Source organism: Anneissia japonica, unplaced genomic scaffold, assembly GCF_011630105.1.
Source record: "Anneissia japonica isolate Jap-2015-1 unplaced genomic scaffold, ASM1163010v1 scaffold142_len1259957_cov175, whole genome shotgun sequence".
Lineage (NCBI taxonomy): Eukaryota > Metazoa > Echinodermata > Crinoidea > Comatulida > Comatulidae > Anneissia > Anneissia japonica.
The window spans coordinates 52303-75634 of NW_022684560.1; the positions used below are offsets into that span (position 1 = coordinate 52303).

General features: G+C 35.0%; 3 protein-coding genes across 4 annotated transcripts in view; 1 reads left to right on the forward strand and 2 right to left on the reverse strand.

Moving 5' to 3' along the window:
• Window positions 1–598: 598 nt before the first annotated feature.
• On the reverse strand, window positions 599–7087 carry LOC117106363 (nucleoside diphosphate kinase 7-like). Its single transcript, XM_033247741.1, has 7 exons — window positions 6932–7087; window positions 3625–3735; window positions 3090–3256; window positions 2897–2937; window positions 2382–2502; window positions 1951–2105; window positions 599–768 (listed from the first exon to the last, which is right to left on the reverse strand). The coding sequence occupies exons 1-7, from the start codon at window positions 6932–6934 to the stop codon at window positions 614–616; spliced, it is 753 nt and encodes a 250-aa protein (XP_033103632.1). The 5' UTR covers window positions 6935–7087; the 3' UTR covers window positions 599–613.
• Window positions 7088–7229: 142 nt separating this feature from the next.
• Window positions 7230–9698, forward strand: LOC117106163 (RING-box protein 2-like). The gene is made up of 2 exons (XM_033247516.1): window positions 7230–7475; window positions 8593–9698. Exons 1-2 carry the CDS (start codon window positions 7245–7247, stop codon window positions 8755–8757), a joined length of 396 nt encoding a protein of 131 aa, XP_033103407.1. The 5' UTR covers window positions 7230–7244; the 3' UTR covers window positions 8758–9698.
• Window positions 9699–10857: 1159 nt separating this feature from the next.
• Window positions 10858–23332, reverse strand: part of LOC117106350 (tyrosine-protein kinase HTK16-like) — a 31792-nt gene continuing 19317 nt past the window's right edge. For both annotated transcript variants that reach the window (XM_033247729.1, XM_033247723.1), the window contains 7 exons: window positions 22287–22511; window positions 20583–20712; window positions 19883–20103; window positions 18563–18748; window positions 17500–17591; window positions 15471–15597; window positions 10858–14893 (listed from right to left, as the gene is read on the reverse strand). In XM_033247729.1, coding sequence (XP_033103620.1) covers window positions 14738–14893; window positions 15471–15597; window positions 17500–17591; window positions 18563–18748; window positions 19883–20103; window positions 20583–20712; window positions 22287–22511 — 1137 coding nt within the window. In that variant the 3' untranslated portion in view covers window positions 10858–14737. The remainder of the gene's footprint in view (window positions 14894–15470; window positions 15598–17499; window positions 17592–18562; window positions 18749–19882; window positions 20104–20582; window positions 20713–22286; window positions 22512–23332) is intronic.

Below are 23332 nucleotides of genomic sequence, written 5' to 3' on the forward strand. Positions count from 1 at the left end.
GTATAAGAGACAGGTGCAATGACGGTAAGATTTAGGAGGTAACTAGGTCACACAGAGTTATATGCGCATGTGGACTTCTTGATTTATCGCTAGAAATGGCTGAAAACATACACTTTGCAGGGAACTCAAGAATCCCTTCAATGATCATGTTATAAATTGTAACTACAGTCTTAATTAATGCCATATTTGTTTGTTGTCCAGTGGCATATCTAGGAGTCTGGAAATGGAGGATGGGGGTGGGGGACAAACACAAAAGTGAAGCTGGGGTTGATATGAGGTGATTTTTATCTACTGTTTTTCTTGCTTCAAACATTTTCAATGGGGGAGGTGCAGGTCTTTTAGGGGGAGTGCGCCCCCGCATACCGCTATATTATGCAACTGTTGTCGTCTCATTTTATTATCAGAATGGCCGTTTGTTTATTTTATTTTATTTTATTTTTTTTGTTCTAATGGCATTCATGATCTGAATACTGTCAGTGCCTTGAGACAATTCTATTGCATAATACCATTACTCTTCATATTTATTCCTCAAAGAAACTTGGGATGTAAGAGCAAAATTACTCAAAGTGAAAATGCCACTGGAAAATAATTCTATTTACTATTTTTGGTTTGTTTACTGACCACTTTTCACTGCTGTTGGTTTTATAATGCAGCAAGTACAATGGTTCAGCTTAGCCGTGTTCTTTCTTGCTGAACGGAAGAAGAAATCAGTCTCTCTTTCTGCAGACCCCGGAGAATCTGATCCGTGGCAGGCATTTCGAGTCTTATCTGAAATAAATTAAAATGGCGAGTTAAGCATGATTACCTTTTATAAAATTACACCATAGCATGATTATCCTATTCGCAATGTATTATTATACAACACTTGTATATATTCTATTAATTTGATTGGTTGAAAACAGGTCACGCAAGATTGATTTAAAATGGATATTCAAGATTGTAGTACTTTTTCATCTCCAAGATTACAAAAATCTCAAATGCAATGCGAGTGAGAAAAACTAGTTTTGCCCAAGGACACAATCAGCATGGTCAGCATCAGTTTTGAACCCTAGATTTTCTGATTAAAAGCCCAACACCTTACACGCAGCACCACACCAGACTGTAAACTATGGCTTGCGCAGGGAAAATTATATCCTCCACGCAAAAATTAGGCCTATATTTCCGACAGTACATTTAAAACACAACAAGGGCCTATTTCTGCACAATTTCACAAAAAATTAGGCTTGGCCTATCTCTAATCATACAACCAATGTATTAAAAGGCAGTTACTATTCCACACACCTATTTTCCTAGCGATTTTCCGTGCAAATTTGAGTTGGTTTTTAAGATATTGTCCACACACAAAAAAAATACATTACAGTGTGGGCACTAGATGCTTTCAACAATTTCATGTCACTGAAAAATTCCTGTAGGTAATAAATAAGATATTAAATGGCAGTCCTATGCTCATGTGAAGATACTACGCCCTAGAAAACCCGCCCTTGGAAACTTCCCCATAAAAAAATGTACACTTCCTAGACCATGCAGTCTTCAAAATAAAAATTGTAACCTTTGGTAATCAACTACATTTTCCACATACATAGAAATTTTTGAAACTTTATTAAAAAAAACATAGAAATTTTTGAAACTTTATTTAAAAAAACCTAAACCATTCACCACTATAGACACTTTTTGACAAAAATGAAAAATTACGACTTTGTTACCCAATGAGAAGTGTTCTAATATAGACAATGGGTCGTGTCTTATATTATTTGTTATATTTTTATTACTCATTATTTTCACTTGATTCGCATAAATAATTTTGTTTGAAGAACATTTACATGCAGTGGTACTTCGCAGCACTTCACTTGCAATTTGCAATTTCTAGTAATAATCTAAGGATGTTTACTATTCAAAAGGTACAAACTGCCATTGAAGTCCACACTACATCTAAGGATACTTATAATTTACCAGTTCCAAACTTTGCCCTAATACTGCTTGGAGCTTCACTCCTTGCCATACTGCTGTCGGTTGGTCCAAGAAGACGTCGCCAATTATCAATGCTGCCCTCTCCCATCAGCTCAATAGCTATCACAGGACCACTTGTGATAAATCGTACCAGATTGCTGGATTAAAAAAAAAAAAGAAATATGACATATAATAATATATTATTATTATTATTATACATTATATTATTATATTTTTGATATTACATTGAAATGATAATTATCAGCTTTACGTCCATACATTGAAGTGCAATTTTCTATTCCAGTATTCAAATATTAAAAAATCTGTATCTTTTAGACCTTTCAGTGTCTTAGTATATACATATGCACAACATATTAAAAAAATTTGTTAATCTCTGAGTCTGGCTTTAAAACAAAAACTATTTAGTTGCTTACTCAAAAAATGGTTTTCCAACATGTTCCTGGTAGAACCTTTCGGCCTCTGCTGCAGATAGTGTTACCATCTTAGCATTACTCACAAGAAAGTTACTTTTATAGATCATATCAAAAATGGCACCTAAAAAAAGGATTATTATTATTAGTATGCTAATAGATTAATCAATCACTCAACCAATTAAATTATCCATCATTTATCAAGATGTACTAAGATATACTATCTTTTTTCCGATCATCAGGGGAAATAATAAAGTATTTGGAAACATACTGAGTATTCAGTAAGATAACATGTCAGGTCAGGCAAAAACATATCATTCCTATTACTTCAACTGACGCAAACGCCATTGGGAATAGCACTGCAGCACCGGCTGTTACTTGGGTATCAGCTTCAAAACTAATCACTAAGTGCAAGCTTGGTGGTCTAGTGGTCAAGACACCACACTATTTATCTGATGGTCATAGGTTCAATTCCCAATAAAGAATAAAATTGTTTTAAAAAGCAATGGCATACTTACCAACTTTCGATATAGCATCAGGTTTTATCATTGCTAATGTTCTGTAAATAAATTTAAATGAAAGTTAAAAGTGTTATCCCTTGCAAATATGTGGAGCAGTTTGAAATCTTATGCAGAAACTATGGGCACTTAACATTATTACAGTTAATAGTTAATATTACAACAGTTTCTTATATAAACCAATATACTGTACCTTTCTTTTTGTTGGCCTAATACTTTTCTGGTGAAGTCGTCAGCATAATCTACAAATGTAAGTTTTCTGGAATGAACATTCACCGTACTGCCAACATACAGATCCTCATACCTTACAGAATCACACTTTGAGCGCTTCAGAAACAATCGCCTATTTTTTATGTCGTACTTGAAATCAGGAAAGAAACTGACGCATTATAAACACAGAACAACTTAAAAACAGCATAATAATAATAATGATGTTTTTATAGGACAAGACGTTGCAGTTCAGTTTTTTAATTTTTCAGCAAAGAATATTTGATGACTTAGACTATCTCTGTGTGTGGAATTTATTTTGACACTTTTTCTGAAGGTTTAATTCTTAATTGGTGGTAAACTTTCTTTATGGAATTGAAGCCAACAAATTCAGAATTAGCATTTAGAAATAACTACCTGTATAGTAATGTTAATTAGAAGAATTGAATATTTTGAAACAACCCCAGCAATCGTATAATTAGTTTGCATACTACTGTGGTAAAACAAGGCCAGTTACTTACCATTTCAACAGTGTTATCTGCAACATAGAAAAGAAGTTGGTACTTCCGTATGAGGGCAGCATTTGGGTCATACCATTCAGCAATGAATGAATACTGGTGGTCTTTATTGGCCTGTGAGTGATGTAAACAGAAATATATCATTTTAATGTAATTTCTCAAAAAAGGTTTGATGAATATCCAGGCGTGAGGCTTTGTAAGGCAGTGGCTATTGTTACACCTGTGTTAAACAAATTCCTACATTTGAATGGAGGTTTGTCCTACGCCCACTTGTTTGCGTATATCAAAAAGGACTGAATTGTACAGAAAATTAGCACTAAATAAAACAGTATTTTTTTAAATGTTTGACAGAGGCCTAGACATGTTTCTTTAATGGTTTATAGTAGTATATAGACTAGTAGATCACATCCATGTTAAAGCCTGGCTCCAGAGGAATTTTTTTTTTATGTTTTACAACTGAATTTTTTTATGACACAAAAAGCATATTTGACGAAAGACTTGTGATACAGATTTTTGAATACTTAAAAACTGGGGCTAAAAAAAACAGCCGTTAAACTTTCATTCTTGATGTCGTAGGTTAGTTTTTGCCCAACAACAACAAATCCAACCAAACACACCCATTCCAAAATTTACTGCCCACTTGTAATGCATTATGTAACAAGTTATTTTTAGCAGCGAATCTCTGTCGAACATGTGTCTCCATGCTGTGAATCAACGATCCGATCAGCCCACTGGACTGGTCTCTTTAGGGACAGACCGCGGCGTTGCCTATTTTTAGCCGCAGCTGTGGAACACGCTAGTCTTCACGCTGTGAATTAACGATCAGATCAGCCCAATGGGCGGGTTTCTTTAGGGACAGACTGCGGTGTTGTCTATTTTCAACCAAACTTAGCGAGCTGTTTATTTTTAGCAATAGTAAACAAGTTTGCATTTTCAACTTTACGGCGATCCCAATGTCTGATCTAATCAATTGGAAGAGTTTGAAGTCTGCCAAATTCGGAGCCAATTCTTTTATATTTTGTGAGCATTTGGTTTTTATGCTTTTATGCAGTTAAAATAAATGATGCCCCCCAAAAAAAAAAAAAATTATTAAAAAAAATTATTCCCGCATCAATATTTCCAAAATTGTTGACGTGGGCGGGAGTGATAATCTAATAACTAATAGATTTTTCTACTTGCCCTTGGCTAAAGCAAAATACAACTGATTGATTGATGACGATTTATTCAGCTAAAAACGATGAACAGGCACTTATGTCCAGCTCTGAAAAAACTCAAACTAGGCCTAGGTAAGGGGCCTAGGCCTAGTTCGAAACTGTTATTAAAAACAGTCACAACACAAAACAAAGTAATTTGTTCTCATCGACCCCTAAAACCATTCCCATTCATTGCTTTATCACTGTAAAACTATCTATCTATTGTTGGTTAATAATATTGAACAATATTTTATAATACGCGCTAGGCCTAGGCCGGATGCCAGTCAATTCGAGCGGATGTCAGTTCAAACGGATGCCAGTACGAGCAGATGCCAGTTCAAGCGGATGCATTTAGTGCGAACTACAACAAGGGTGAATTTATGGTCGCATTATTTTTGTATTTTTTTGTTTTAAATGCAAAAAATGCTCTATGCACTAAAGTTCTGAAATGTTTTTGGTGCTTTTTAATAATTATTCCATGTTTGAATTACTGTACAGTCTTGGCAAATCCAACTAAAAGATGGCCGCTAGAAAGCACTTAGGCCCTACAGTATATTTTAAAACTATAGAATAATAAGACTAAAAGATGGCCGCTAGAAAGCACTTAGGCCCTACAGTATATTTTAAAACTATAGAATTTCGCACGTAGAATTCACGATTTTTGTCTCCAGTATAGTTAAATTATATAGTGTTGTAACGTCAGTATTGGTAGATTTACGATTTAGGCCTATATTTGTAAATGGGAGTAACTGTAAATGTAATTTTTATTCACCATAGAAATTTAAATTATTTTTACGTATATGGTATCAGAAGGTGCACAAATCATTGGTGTAGTAGTGTGACACAGGGGCGGATCCAGTGACGTGTAGGAGACACGGGGAGGCACATGCCTCCCTCGTCTTGCCACTAAATTTTAAAAATGTCAATGCACATTAATGTTATGTGCTACTCATTTTAACTATCTGAAGCTGTTGTGTCCCACCCCGCTGTTTGAAAAATTCTGGATCCTCCAGCCCCTGTGACAAGACTATCAAGACAGCACAGTAATAAACATCATAGCAATTTTCTCCACTATTCAACCATTCGTCTATATAGTTCAAAACCCACTTTTTTTAAAACTTAGCATGTGGAAAGAATAACAATGACTAAACATTATTTTTATGAACGTAGGTATGTTTATTGTAAATTGTTAATCTAAGTTATAAATAAATTAAATATGACTTTTTTTTATATGTAATGCTATAGGCTTTTCTCCCGGAACCCACTGGGGCTTTAACCCTGGTTCCAATGGCATATCTAGAAGTCTTGAAATAAAGGTGCTGATTGGGGGCGCGAAGGTGAAGTAGGGGGGTTCGATGATCAGTTGAGGGGTGCTAATTCTCGCAAAATAAGGTGATTTTAGGTGATTTTTAACTACTTCAAATTGATTTCTTTTGTGGGTGTGACTGGGGGGGGGGGCGAGTAATTTTTGGAGGGGCGTCTGCCCCCCCCAAACACCCCTAGATACGCCAGTGCCTGGCTCCCAGGGAAAGCCTGAGCCTCGGCCGAATGCAGATTGTTAGCTCAAAATAGGAAATTTTCAAGTAATTCGTACATAACTCGCACAGGCTGTTGTTCGCACAATTGAATCTTTTCTCCGCTCGAACTAGGCCTAGCATCCGCTCGAACTGGCATTCGCTCAAAAGTGGCATCCGCTCGAATTGACTGGATCCCCCTAGCCACGCCTAGCCCTAGGTGGAGTCAGGACTCATCACGACATATGTTAGGCACCACACGATGCGTGACGTAACGCACTTCAACTAGGCCTAGTGTCATTAGCCAAGTTCAGCCAAACATGTTTTTTTCAACAAAGGCCTTAAGAAGATATTCATATAAAATGCTTTTTGATTGGTTGAGACGCTTTCATCAGGTCAATCAGGTCACTCAGGGCCTATAGGACTAGGCTAGCCTGCTAGGCCCTAGATAGAGGGCCGCTAGCTACGACATAGGGCTAGGCCTAGGCCTAACCCAACTCATATAGGCCTAGCCACATAGGCCGGCCTAGGTAGACTAGGCCTACTCCAAAAGGTTTGGCTTTGACCTAGGTAAGCGTACAAGTTACAAGTTAGTTAATTTACCATTTTTAAAAGCAGCAATTTATGATTTTAACACGTTCAGCTAGCTGTCACCGAACAGTCTACATAAAAAAAAGTGAACCGCCGAGTGTACAACTATAAAACTTTGTTTCTCTTCCGGTCACAATCCGTCGTCTGGCAACCAATCAAGTTCTCAAAATTTTATTGATACAAGTTAACGAATACTTATTAATAAATAAATAAAAATCATTGTTTAAATAATATAATAAGTAATAATACATAAAGTATTATATATTTTATTATTATTTATATTCATTACTACAAGTTAAAAATCCAAGAATATAGACAGGATTACATGTCAAAGGACACAAAAATAAAAGGTCTCCCAGTCAAAGGTCAAAGGAAAGTCCAAAAATCGAATCGGAAAAACAAGGAAATGGCTGCTGCAGATCAACAGCAAAAACATGACCGAATGTTCACTCTTAAAAAGTGGAATATAGTGGCAATGTGGAGTTGGGACGTGGAATGTGATACATGTGCAATTTGTCGAGTACAAGTAATGGGTGAGGAATTAAAAATGCACTGGGTAGGATAGAGTCAGTAGGCCTGGCCTGGCCTAGCCGCGTACCTAGGCCTAGGCCTATAAAAGGCTAGCGCCTCTATCTAGGTAGGGCCTATGGCTGCGGCAAGGGTGAGCCCCAGCAGGCAACAGCAGGGCCACGCCCTGCCAACAGGCCTCAGCTAGACTTAGCCCAGGCTCACAGATTTAAGCCATTTCGCTGTTTGGTTGCGACTCAACGGTCATAGAATGTTGTTTGTTAAATGTTATTGGTGAACACATTTTCGGGGCTAGGCCTAGTACTCTAGAGGCTACTACTACTAGGCCTAGCTAGGCCCAGGTCTATGAATTATTAATTATATACCTAGCCTAGGCCTAGTAGCAGGGGAAGGTTTCGCGCGCATGTCTTCTAGGCCTAGCCTAGGCCTGTGGTACTGCTGGGAAAAAATATTTTTGAAATTTTTTTTAAAATTATAGTTAGTAGATATTTTATTCAATACGCCTTTTTCACGAATCGGTAGACATCTTTAAGTGATGTCAAACATTGCGAATCAGCGGTGCGTAACCAACAGAAATAAGATAAGCTTTTGGGCTGATTTTCTGACATCATGTTATTTAAAAAATCATAACTCCATAACGGGGCGTCGTATCCAAAAAGTGTTTCCAGGAAATTGTTCTTAAAAAACCAGTCTACACCACTATATGATTGAAAAAAAATTGAAAAATTTTTTTGACCTCTGAAATCAAGATTAAAAAAGAAAAGCCTATCTTATTAGTGTATTAAAATAGGCCAATGCATTACAGTGCAGTAGCATAGGACTTTCGAGTTGTTACTGTTCCAAGTAGCGATATATACATATTTCTCTTATTACAAAGTACAAGTTATGTTTTATAAAGAGGTATAGTATAGTAAATCATGTTTCTCAATTTCTATCCTCAGCATACCAGGAATGATTAAAAAGCATTTCTGTGTGAGAAAAATGGCTTAAATTTTCAATGACAGTTATATACTCAAATTGAATTGAAAATTATTGGGGAACTCCAAAACACTGCACAGAATGTTGTTGGGAGTAATATATACAAGTGATTACTGTACTGGTAGGCTTTATTTTCAGCTTGAAGTGTATATTTTAATGTTTGAATGTACAGTACTCTAGTTAAACATAATCATGTTTATTTTTTTTCTGTAGTTGTTTGGGGCGAATGTAATCATTCTTTTCACAACTGCTGTATGTCACTCTGGGTGAAGCAGAATAACCGATGTCCTCTATGCCAACAAGAATGGACGGTTCAACGAATAGGAAAATAGCGCTACCAGTTAGCAGACAGGGACAAATTAGCCTCATCTGCAAGAATGATTTGTTAAACGAATAGGAAAATAGCGCCCTCAGTTTGTAGACAAGAACAAATTAGCCTCATCTGCAAGGATTTTATGCAAAATTGGAACTACCATCTTTTGGAACATTCACACCTTTTATGGGGCTAAATTTTTGTTTGTGAACCAACACCAACACATGTCACCCCTGTGACCCCCCATTAATATGATTGACACATTTTTTTTGTCACAAAGCTAATATATAGATTCTACTGTATACTAACGTCTCAGTAGCGCTAATAATGTACACAGACGTTGCCAAGAAAAAGTATCACTTTTTCTAATGTCTTTCTCTTTGGGTGACATATAGAGGCCACACTGTAGTGGGCCCGTGGTGGAAAAACATTTAACACAAGGTGTGCATTTACTGTAGTAAGTGATCATCATAGGTGGTTGGTCAGCAGTTAACTGCATGAAGGTTAATAATATGAAGAACAAGTATGGCAGAAAAGGTGCTGGAAATGTCAGGATTATGAAAAACATTTTTTTAAATTAAAAGTGCACAGTTTTTCAAGCTTTATATATTATGTAATGTAATTTTATATGTTAACCATGCATTTAGGAGATGGGGGAGAGGGATTAGTTTTGTTTCCAATGATTTGTAGTATCCATTTATACAGCATTGATTATATTGGGTTTTTTTTTAGTCATCTAAAAAAGTTGCAAAATAATACAGTTTGCCCTCTAATTTGAGCCCCCCTTTGTAACCTGAAAATTTGGGGTGGTCTTGATGTTCGAATTTCTTGTCAGAGTAGGCCAATTTCCTCTAAAAATTGCACATTTTAGGGATTTTGGATCAATTCCGACGAAATTAGAATTAAGAACACCGGGGGACAAGGTGCACTTTAATTGAATCATATTTAAAATATACTGCCGATGGCTTTGTTGTATATTTTAAATATAATTGAATCATATTTAAAATATACAACAAAGCCATCTGCAGTACAGTATGTATTGTTATATAAAATATGTACAGGTATAGACTTCCTTTTTTTAATAAAAATATTTTGTTCTGAATCCAATGCAGATTTTCATTTTATTCATCTAATGGGTTAAAAAATTGTATATGCTAAATAGAATATACTGTATTATATATACAGTAGAAAGTACAGTACACAAAGAAATTATTTAGTGTTGCATCATTCACTTGCAATTTGAGACCACTGCCAGGCAGACAAGACTCATAAATTACATATCCATCATATCCATTATTTCTATCAATCTTCCAGCGTGCACAGGCCTCTCTTGTACAGGTAACATCCTTCCACCCTAAAGCTAAATTTACACTAGACACGACGACAATAAAAATGCGCTCAGAAGAATATGAACGATGTTATATGTCGCTGTCGTGTCGCTATTGTGTGTAGTGGAAATTATGTAGCTTTAGGGTCTCACTTTGTGTCTGAACTACCCGGTAAACCGGTACCAGCTACTCTTGTCTGTCCAGAAGAGGGGCCAGTATGTACTGGGGTGACCGCCTCATCTCGAAAGATGGACTGGATTCTTTTAGTGTACATAAGCCGATGTGTACACTGGGCCTACGATTTATAGACTGAGAAGACTTGTTCCACCAGCGCCGATACTATGGCTACAGGTTGTGGCACCCCTTCCTTATTTGCATTAAACAAAATGTTATTTGAGCCATGTGCTAGGAAAAATTTAGCAGGCGTCCCCTGCTACAATCTTTGTGAAGGCACACCTGTGCGATATCCATGCATAAGGAAAAACCAGCCAAGGCCTGTAACATTCCCAAGATATTAACATGTACAGTATTTGTGTTTGTGTCTACTTACAAGTTACAGAGCAAAACTTATCTTTATGTATTTTCATTGCTGGGTGTGAATTCTACCTTTTAGTGAAGGTAGGAAACCTAAGATTTAGCACGCATTCTGTATAAAAAAATTTTCTTGTGTGATTCTAGTGCAGTATAATATTAACTATTTAGTCAGCTTTTGAGAATACAGAACCCAAGATTTCCTGATAATTTTACAACTATAAAAATATTTAAAAAAATTCACTTCAATGATTCTAGAATACCATATATATATTCTTTATTGCAATCGATGCAAACATATTTTTGTATAAATTTGTTGACAATATACATTCATTTTACAAACTTCTACATGCAATAATGGTCCATCTCCTAAAATGATAATGAAAGCACTAATTATTAAACTTGCAGGAAACTTATTCCAAATTAAAATCTGTTTAAAAATGACAATTGTAGAAAAATCGATGGAAAACTTTCAAGTTTCTGTAGACAAATTCTTACTGCGTGTTAGTTATACACTGAATTTCTGATAATTGGTGGACTACAGTATAAGGTGTAATCTACTGGATGATAATGAATTAATATTGTTTTTATTGAGTGCTTGCTTGCAAGAAACTTTTAAAAAATTAAAATCTGTTTAAAATGAATATTTTGGGAAGGCCTGTTGAATGCTTTCAAGCTGTGAACACTCAATTTTTTTTTCTGACACCACATCATATACTATTAAAGAATCATTGACATGCAAGAAAGGACTTCCAAGCATAAAAGATAAATGTTAGGTCCTCCTGTGAATAATAGTGATTGTACAACAGTACAAGACTTCAAAACCTTACTCACACTAAAACAGTGGTTCTCATGGGTGACGACCCAAAACATCAGGCAATTGGTAGCGACCCACTTAATACTGGGACTTTAAAAATGGGCATTCACTGCTAAACAAAATTAAAGTAAAATGTTTATATCAGATATCTACTGTATAGTAAATTTAAGCATGATATAAAATTCAATTTTTTTTTAAATCCTAAGGAGTCCCATGACCCTCTAACTTATTTGGCGCACAGATGTGGGTCGCGACCCATAGTTCGAGAACCACTGTATTAAAATCAACTACTTCATAATGTCACCTAAAGGAAATCACAATGGCATGTACAAGTGCAAATTGTAAGAAGCTACACAACTTGTGCCCTATTAATGTAGTTATCAACCTCAGGAAAATTTGAATGCATAATTAAAGAAAATTTGTTAGTAAACTTTGGTGGACATCACCAATTGAAGAAGTAAGCTGTTAGATGCTCACAGGGAATCTTGAGCTAAGAAAGTAAAAACACAAGATCGCCCCATTTGAAGCAGAACCATTTTGTGTATTGTTCTTATTAAATATCGTAAACTAATTCCAGATAGTTTCTTACTGAATGTGTGAAAGTCATGATCACATAGATTTTAAAAAGTATGAGAAGATTGGTAACTGTGTATTTAAAATAATGGGCTGGAGTGTGACACATGAATGAACACTTTTCTTCTGTTTTGACGTAACACTGGGGCCCTGTGGTTTTCTCAGAAATTGTGGATTGTTTAATTATTTTTTGCCATTGTGTTTTAACAACGAAAATGATGATATCAGTGGCGGATCCAGACATTTGAAACAGAGGGCCTATTTCACAGACGGATGGTCTATACCACCTCAGTCCCGGGCTGAAGGAAGAAAATTTATGATTATGGCACCTCTAGAGTGCCGGAAATGGCACTCACTTTAATCCGTCACTGGATATATGATACAAGTCCTACAGTCGATGTCAGAGACACAATATGCTGTTATGTATCAACAAAGCTCTTTTGCATCAGGGTGCTAGAGTGAAGACCTTAAGAGGGACCCAGGGCCCATAAAGGTCAGGGGCCCTGCAGACAGCCGCACCAGATGCCATAGGTGTTACGCCACAGCTACTATACAAGTCTTTTAGTACTGTGCTTTCAGTGGTGGCTTCAGAAATTTGCCGACTGAGGGTCTAACAAGTCCAACTGGACAGAAGGGGGTCTGAATAAAGGCTTGCAATTCAGGTACTCCTATAACTACTGCAGAATTATCTGTCTATCTACATACTTAGCACCTACTGAAAATGTTAGCTTTATCACTGAGTGGGTTGAATTTTCATGCGAACAACCTGTTGCATGGTATCGTGTCTTTAACAAGTAAGTAACGGTTTTGGGTGGAAGAAGTATAACACAATTTGCAAATATATTAAAAATAATATTTACTTGTACACTGTAAATTGTCAGGAAAACCTTAATCTACAAGCCTAATAATATAAAAAAATAAATGCATGTATAATCCTCTAAAAGCATTTTTAATTTACATAAAACTAGAATACACAGCATTGTCGAAATATAATTTTGGTTTTACTTTTACAAAAAATTTAATGCTGTATGTGGCTGTATACAAGATGGTATACATCACTGCTGATGACATTTCAATGACAGAAAGTCCAAACTCTTACCCAAGTACCGCAAGTACACAACAATATCAAGTAAAAAAATATAATGTATTTCAGGAGAAGTACTAATATTTGAATTGTGGTATAAAAAGAAAAACCACTATTACTTGAAAAATACATAAATATATCATTCTGAGTAAAAAAATTGTAGATTATCTAATATTTTATTTGAATATTTATGTTAAAGGTAATTTGTCTTAAGACATCATAAATTATTACATCTTGCAAAAATTAATTATCATTGCTCTTACGCAGCAAAATTAAGGAAACAGACATATAGTAGGTCTACTTCAATTTGCAACCAATATGCTTGCGTGCCTACAGGCATGCCTACTTCCATACAGTAGACTTTAGCTTACTGTACGATCTCATTACGCTTTACAGTTAAATACAGAATACATGATATATCCGACAGCTAAGATTAGTAAATTACATTTATTCCGCTGGTAATTTTTTTCTCGTGCACACAAACTCAAAATTTATTCTGATTTTTGGATGTTTTGCATTGGTGTTTCTTTGCAGTTTTAATTTTTTTTTTCCCAGAAAAAAATGTTCCAAGTTATCATTTTCTTTGATCTAGTAAACTGTAATGTAAGTCATATGGATGACAGTTGTTAGCCCCTACGCAAGCATATATGATGGTATTTTTCAGGCAAGAACTACATTTCGAAGTCCGGTATTACAATTTACAAATATCTTACATTTAAAATACCTGATTTTTCCCCCAACAATTTTTTAAATTAAATATCAATACAAATTTTGTTAGAATTCTAATAAGAACACTAATTCACAATAGTGCAAATATACACATGTCAAAATTTATTTCATTGTAAATTTTATGAATCAAACATTATAAATATGATTTTGTGTTGAAACTTATAAATACAGTTATACGTTCATAAATGTCCAACAAAATTTAAAAGATTATGAAGGTGATTTCATACTGGAGTAAAAGCTTAATGTGAAGCAACATCAGACAAATTAATTCCTTTTTATAGCATTATTTGTAAGCATATAAAAATAATCCAGTCTTTAGTGCAGTACAGTATAAGTATATTACAATTACCTATAAAATATTCACACCCTAACAGATACCCCTGTACACACCTGGATTGAGACAAACAACTATTAATTAATCAGCTACACATGTCAATGTGACCAAGCCTCGGATTTAAACCCACTGTCTTTAGATTGGAAAGCCTGGAGACATTCTACTCTGCAAATGTTTCAGGTGCAACTTGCTAATATGATAATGTAGCTTGCACCTCCTAATGTGTCCAAGCTTTGGATGCGAACTAATGATCTTTAGATTGGAAGCCCTGAGCATTGCTGCTGTACCACACATTTCAGGTGCAATAACTTGGCAAAGTAACTTTGTCTTGGATTTGAACCACTAATGTTTGGATTAGAAGCCTGTAGCCTTCCTGTAGTTCCATATATAATATTTAAAAAATGAATAAAAATTACTGTCTTAGAAGGTTATGGTATAAAACAAAAGCTTGCTTTGTCCACACTATCAAATTTTATGCGACAAAAAAATGTGGTATGCCCATATTTGGGCATAATATGACATCATCACACCCATATCAGACAAATTTGTCGCTTAATTGTGATAGTGTGGTCAAAACTATAGTTGACTATTGATAGTACACTACTATTGCGACTTGATATTAAACTTGTCACGCAAGATTTTGAATGTCGGCCTCGCTTCCTTCCTATACGCCCAACAATGCATCATTATATCGTAAACCCAATCCGGACACATCTCTGGTTTTTCCAGCCTATGGCCATCTTCTATAAACTTGATCACCTGCATAAAAACATTCAAAAAATTAGAACAATGCATTGCCAAGAAACATAAAAATTGAAAAAAGGATTCTATCAATCAATATCCTATTAAGTCAAAGACATGGAACATCAAAATGTACATGAATATAATAAACTTAGCCACAGTGGCATTACTGACAAAAGTGCACACTTTCTATACCAGTCCCTTGTGATCACTCTATGAGGACCCTCATTGTCTGCCTTGTCCCCTACAAGGGCTTTCTCTGACTGTTGGGCTGAGCTAGAAATTGTCATACCCTATGTCACACAGAAATAAATGCATATCTTCAAAGCTACCAACAGCCAGAGGATAAAAGTAATACAGTAATGCCACCTGAAGGAAAATCTACATTTATAGGTAGAATTATAAAGAAATTAATATCATTATCACTTATTAATAAAATAAATAGGGATTATTTCTGTTTTTACTTAGTTCAAAAATTTGACTGATAAACTAAATTACTAGTGACTATCCAATCAAGAACATGGATACCCCAACAAAATAACACTATCAATAATATTACTAATGAATCAACAATATCATTAACAACTTTACTTACATCAGCACCCATCTTTTCTCCATACGGTTGATCCCCCATACTATACATCTCCCACAATGTAACACCAAAACTCCAAACATCAGATGCATGTGAGAACTGCCCGTAGTAGATGGATTCAGGGGCATACCTAGATTACCAAGACAACACATTAAACTTAGCTGATTCAAGCAGTTAAACAAGTTTGCTTCATACTATTAAAAAAGCTTGATTCTGAAAACCTTTGTATCCTATTAAAAAGCTCCTAGAAGGACTACAATCAGTGATGGACAGTACCAAGGAGTCTTGCAATAAGGAGGGGAATAAAGGTGGGGGCTCAATGATCAAGTGAGGGGGTGTTAGCTCTCAAAATAATTTCGTGTTGCGGCTCCAAAAATGTGGAATGCACTACCCGTTGAAGTCCGTGAATCAGCGTCAATTGACATCTTTAAAAAGCAACTCAAAACCTTTTTATTTGCCTCTTTATAGCTACTGTTTTCTTTTCTTTTTTTCTTTTTATCTGTTTCACTTTGCTAGCTAGTGTTGTTTGTTCCAGGTTAGGAGGCACCTGATCCCAGAAAAGATCAAGACTTAACCGATGCTATCCGGAGTACATAACCACAGATCTCCGTTTGGCGGTGATGGTGTAACTCCATACTTCGGTTTGGGTGCTAGCTTGGTGTTTTTTTTTTCCCGGCTTTTTTCTTTGTGTTCTTGACTTCATTATTGTCTAGCGCACAGAGACCTCGTTTATTTGCGCTATATAAATCCATCTATTATTATTATAATTGTTTGCTTCATACTATTAAAAAAGCTTTACAATAGACATTCAGCTATTTACAACATTGTTGTTGTTTACATGAAAGATTTTTGAAAAAAAGCAAGGTGTTTTTTCATGACTAAAAATAACTCAATTCCTGGATTTATATCAGACATACATCAGTCTATAGCTCCATTCCGCTAATGTTTGGGTCGCGAAGAAATTTTGATGCGTTGCGCAGTCGCTTCAGATAAAAACAAAATTGATGGTAACAAACGAAAGTGCCAACAAAAGATTGCTGACAGCCGAACCCCGATGCATGTAATTAAAAAAAGAAAACAAAGAAAATTGATCGCCCAAAGCACCTCAGGGGTTATTTTCGGGCGTCTAGAACATTTACCAATAACTTAAACAGGAGCCATTAGGTAAATTTTTGGATAAATGAAAATAAAGGTAATTGTGACATTCACGACAAAAACGTGAATATGTGAGGCTTGATTTCAATCGTTTCGTCTATTCTCGCGTACAAGACAAACCTTAAAATAGCAAATTACGGTAAAAAAATGTGGGGTTGTCTTATTGCGCATTATAAAAATTTTTTGATTTTTAAAATCACGTTCGTCTTATGTCTGTAACACGCCAATTTACTGCTAAAATACGCCTGAAAAAAAATTGTTAAAAAATCTTGTCAAACTCAGGGGTCGTCTTATATGTACACTTTCAAATTTTAATTCCCAAAAAAGTTATTCTGAATGTAAAGATGGTACACAGTAAATTTCCTTGGTGTTATTGTGAGTAGAATCGTTTTATTTTCCAATAAATAATGCATTTATTCCTTTTCATATAAAGTTTTAAACAACACTTGGTGTGATAGTGTAATTTATCTGGGTAAAGGTGTTTTTAAACACTTTTATGAAATAAAATTACTCAAAAAAATAGTCAAGTGCGTGATTCCAGTAAACACCGATATCTCTCGCACGTGGTCAAAATATAAATGTAGTATGTTCATACTTTTTACATTTAAATGACACCTTTCTCTAAATTAAAAGTCAGCATTAAATAATGTAAGGAAACAACAAACTCAAGGTTGTGACTAAAAGCAGGCAAACCTGACCTTAATAATAATACCATATTTTTTAATTTGGCCGAGATTTTTCAGGATAATTAGGCCTGAGTGTTAAATATTTGGATTTGGATGCGGAACGGGAGTTTATAGCATTACGTGGAAGTTTTTGTCGAGTCATTGTTTGTTAATGAGAATGAAACTGAAACGATTTTCTAAAATACACAAACCATTTCACAGGCCACCTTCCTCCAGTCGTCGCTCTATAATAATCACTCTCTGGCTTAGTTGCTCTTGACAACCCAAAATCACTAATTTTGGCCTTAAAAGTGAAAATTGAAATCAAATTATATATACCATGTTCAATTAAATTAAACTATTGCTAATGAGAGAATTTTCAAGCAACAAGGACCAACTACAACTAGCTGTTGTATTGGGAGTCAAATGATAGTAATAATAATGAAGTACAAAATAATAAGACATTATAAAATTTTATAAAAAATAAAATAATATAATATGAAATATATCATATTACAAACCAAATCATAATAAAATTATAATTCAACCAAAGGTTTTTAAAATATACAAGAGTAAAAATATAAGAAAAGATAAAAACAACATTAAAAAAAGAACAAAACTAAAATTATTACCTAAAGTAAGATAACAACATATGCTCTTACTAGGCAACATAAGAGTTCATAATGCTAAAATGGTGCCAAAGGTCGTGCAAGAGCGCCACTATATCAGTGCCATGACAAGTTGGTTGAGAGTACAGTATACACTTCTGTCATACTTTATAATGCCAACTTAGTTATTTTAATAAAAATCAGAATTAGGTTTAATTTCTTTATTGTCAAAAACTCAACAAGGATAACCCACAATAGTTCAAAGACATAATTTCTGTGGTTCCTTCTGGTGGTGAATTGGACTGCACACCAGAAGACAATTCTCAGATCTTTTTTTGAAAAGTGTACTGTATGCTATTTAAGTATGGGTTATGTTGCATGCAGGAACAACAAATTAAACAAAAGGCGAAATGTGTAATTTGCAATTCAGTCAAACAGCTGGCCAGGACCAGGAGAGATGATCAGACTGAACCAGGGACTAATGTCTGAGAGGATCTCCATAGTTCAGAGCACACACTGTGACTATCCACCAGCTTAGCCTACTGAGCTAAAATCCTTTCTTCAGTTAAGCAGTCATTTTGATATTTAAATCCCAATGTTCTGCTCAAATTTTAAAAGGTAACAAAAATTGCTAAAATGATGATGATGTTTATATACTATCACACACCTGCTCTTTTGTTGATAACAAAATATTTCTTGCTGCTAAATCACGATGTACAAATTTCTTCGACTCTAGATAGAGTGAACCCTCTGCAATCTGGCCTGCCCACCTCTTTAAATCTTTCTCCGAGACCTCATTTGCATGGTCAATTAGATAATCCAACAGCGACCCCATTGGCACTAATTCCTGAACCTACAGGAAAAAGCAGTATTAAAGTTCAAAAGAATCTTCTTGCTGACATTCTATTCCATAGTGAAATAGAAGTTGGATCCAGAGGTGGCATATTGTCACAGTGAACAAAAATGCCTAGAAGCAGAAAACAATGTAATAAGATCATCATACACTGCAGACCCACCAACTAATGTCTCTAAAGTCGGTCTTAATGATTTTGCTTTACGACATGCTTAGTCTAAAATCACCTGGCGTGCATTAGTTGGAGCAAGGTCTGATAGGCATGTATATGACATGAAACGGATAGTCATATGGAAACATACGATATTGTAAAATTTTGAACATGTTCAAAAAATAGTATTCGTAAATGTCGTAGCTCAGCTTATCATAGTAAAATTTCAACATGTGAGATCACTATCCCATTCTCACAAAAAACACTAGCCATTATATTCACATCACACGCTGCACCAAACTACATGCTGATTACTAAACCGCAACACTGTAGGCCCCAATGGAAATAAGTTTTTCATAGTGTATTCCCAAATTTTATTGGGTTAATGTAGGTTGTTCTTAATTATATATCTGTTCTTTGTTTTTGTTTTGTATTTAAGAAATTTTTGTGATTTTAATCTTAAAAAAAATCTTACCCCTAATAAAAATAACCATACTCCTAATAAAAATAACCATACCCCTAATAAAAATAACCATACCCCTAATAAAAATAAAATTTTATTGGTAAATGTAAACAGTGTAGAAATGGGATGGTTAAATGCTTTAAATTTATATATAATTACAAAAAAATATACATATCTTATCTTTGGGGATTTTAAGGCAGTGCAAAGCGTAATAAAAATGTTAAAAAACAATTTTTTCCCCCGAAATTTCCATTTTTTTGTGGTGGTGGGTACACTAATTGGCAAAAAATAAAATTTTATTTTTATTCAAAATCATCATTATTTGCAGGCAGCGGGTTCGCTAAACAAGGTATAAAAAATGTCTCGCCTAGCTTTTGACCTTTAGATTACAAAGATTTTATGTCATTTTCCTTCTTTTTTTTTTTTGTGACTAGAGCCTGTTTTCGCAAGAGTGGTTCATATTTTTAAAAGTTAAATGTGTTCAGTATATTTTAATGATATGCAGAAATGCAGTACTGACCAGCATCATTGGTGGGCCTTTGACAACACCTAATAGCTTCACGATGCACGAGTGATTCAGGTCACACATTACGCAAGCTTCTCGAATGAATTCTTTCTGTCCAGTAGTGATATGCTCTGAATGAAGTGTTTTGAGAGCCACTTTCATATGCTTTTTACTATGCTTATCCTTCAGAGTGCCCTCTAGTACTGAGCCAAATTCTCCTTGCCCTAGTTCTCGACCTGTTTTACAGAGAAACAGAGAGATAATAATAATAAAAATAAAACCGCATTTATATACAAGCCGGGATTACAAGGTAAGACAAGTTACAACCACTTAAATAATTAAGTTAAAAACTATACCCTGCCAGACACCATCCCGGTATTTGTGATTCAAGGTTTTCAGGCTGGAATTTTAACATTTTTTTAAAAATAATATTAATTGATTTTATAATAAAATTCATATTATCACATTCCATGTTTGTATCTGTCTCTTATACACATCTAGATGTGTATAAAAGACAGGGGTAAAGGTGTTTTTAAAGATGTGTATAAGAGACAGGTATACACCTTTTTAATTTATACACATTTTACATTTATCCCTATAATTTTTTCTATAAAAAAATCTGTGCTCTCATCAGGATTTGACCAAATATAAAAAAAGGCGAGTATTGTAACCATCTCGCCCCAAATTCACTGTCAAGCATTACACTGATTCTTACCTTGTACAATGTTTTTTATATCAATAAATATTAGATTGTCTTGTTTTTCTTCGCTTAATGTTCTAGCAGGCTTTTTCTTCCCTTTAAATAGGTTAAACTTTTTGGCAGATGTCGCATTGACCGTTCCTTTCTAAAAGATGAAAATAATTCAGGGGTTAGATTTACACAGGATCTAACCCAGGGGCTTTTAACTGGCAGCCCGCGGGCCATCTTCGGCCCGCGAGACCAAGCCGAATATAATATTTTCAGTTAAACTCGACAACTGGCACAAAGACTAATTTCTGTCACTAAGCAGGCAAGATCATGATTGTAACAATGTAAGATGACATAGGGCCTAGGTTCATTTGTGATTAATTGTTTGTATTTTTCTGATGACTCATTGTGTGATAACACAACATTCTGACTTTTGCATTACTTAAGACAAGGGTAACTTTCTTAGGTCAAGATGCCCTGTATGAGCGTTTGGCAACTTATTTTTAAAAATTCCTAATTTGGGAGGAGGGGGGAAGACACCCCCTTCCAAACAAACCCTCCCCTGACTCGCACCTATCGCCCTTCAAATTTATTCAATGAACAATTTTGGCCCCTATTGTGATATACAGTAGTTGAGACACCCTGGTCTAAACAATTTTTTATTGCCACCTAAAATTATTATTAACATGTATGTTTTTTTATGAGTGAAATAATAGCCTAGTAAAGTTGGCTTAATAAAATAACAATTTTATTTTAAGGGCTCTGAAAATATTAGTTTATCCACCACATCTGCATTTGAGGGGACCACACTTCCATAGTTTTGTTCGCTTCAAACCATCTGAAATTCTTGGTAGCCCCCAAAAACGAGAAGTTCCTGGATCCAACTCTGTAATTTGAAACAATTAGTATTCTTTGTACTGTTCATCAAAAATTCCATCACACTCTAGGAAACATTCATATGTACTGATTTATACCTTCCTAACAACTATGCATTTTAACTAAAAACATGTCTATACTAGTAGATTCCTTTGCTAGGATATAGAGGTGGGTGTAAAAAAGGGCTAGATATTACCAAAGTAATGTGTTTACCGAGGCCACAAGGAAAGTAGTGTAGACATTTAATGGTAAGAACATTTTTTATTTTATTTTACCACTTTGTGCTCAATATTAATATTACATTTAACAGATGATCGGCATTATTTGTTTATTTATTTTATTAGAAATTTTTCAGGCAAAACAACCAAAATCAGAAAATGCCATTCATTGAAGCCAAAACTATGAAAGACGCTACAAGATGGGGGTTTTTTAACCAAAGACTTAATTAGGTGGGCCATACACTGTATAGGGTTTTCAATTTATTTTCGCAGGCTGCAACAAAATTATCTTTGGGCCCACCTGTGACATAGAGGGTCATCCCCAATATCTCCTTATGATTACTATGATTGCTATTTTGGTTTATATTTTCCCTGTTCCATATATTTTTTTAAAAATCACAAAAAAGGAAAAGAATTTAAACCACACTTTAACCACAATATGCATATTAGTTTTTAATACTCTGGTTTCAGGTTTGGATTTGGTGTATACACATTTTTAATTAACATTATTATTAATTACTTTTTTATTAACATATAATGAACAAAACAACAGAAAAATAAAATGTACTGCCTCACTGGAAAACCAATAAAATCAAACGTGTTGATGAATCATAGTTTCTTCCATGTCAGACCTCACCTGTAGATGAGCATTCTGATGTCCTGTTGTGCCTACAGTCAAGTCGGCTGGTCTAGGCCCAAGAGCGGGCGGAGAATCCTTCTCATGATCAAGCGGCACCACAGTCGCTGGCCTGCATGGGACCGTCAGCTTGCAGGGTAGGCCATCGTCATACTTCTGGTAGTGATCTATGAGGTATTCCAGGGAGCTGAAGAAAGGTCCATCATCTATGTGGAAACCATCAATCTTGGAAAAATAAAAGAAAACAAATTTATTCATTTAATTCTAAGCCACATTTCCATAAAAAAGCTACATGGTATCACCGACAGCTTTCGGTAACACTGACTGGTCTTTTGAATCAAACTATCATTCTTTGTTTCCTCCTCTGTTTAAGGATAGTATCTAACAAATACCTTGCAACTCATCTCTGTTTGAAGCCCTACCTCTGAATATGAAATTCTGGTAGCTTATGTGATACAGAACCAGACAACTTTAGTCCAAATTCAGTAGTCTCTTTGTGCTGTTCCATGGTGTTGTTATAAAACCAACCCTCTCTTCTACTACAAGGTGCTTAATACATTTATGCTGCCTTACATGTCCCTCTCTGTAGAATTTCGTACTAGCAATTTTTTCTCAAATAATTTTTTTAATATATTATGCCCACATTTCAAAAGCTTTCATCATCTGCATGCTTTATTTGTTGCATTTACCCAAGCACCACTGCAAAATCATAGTCTTTTGGTTTGGCAGCAGACAAACAAATTTTATTTTTTACTGGAATAATTTGTTAGCATTTGATGCACGAGACAAAAAACAAAATGTATATAGGGCCCTCTGTGTAAATATAAAATAAAGCACCGTCTATGTTATTAAAAAAAATCGTAGTGGTGGAACAGTTACTAATTATAGACTTCGGTCAGTATATCTTGGTTAAAAGAAACTTATAGAGTACCACAGTTGTGTCATCACGACGACAGGTGGCGCTCTCGGTTGTCAACAGACGTTGGATACCGCTCATTACGCCTAAATGACTTCATAGGATTTCTGGAATAGGCATTTTATAATCT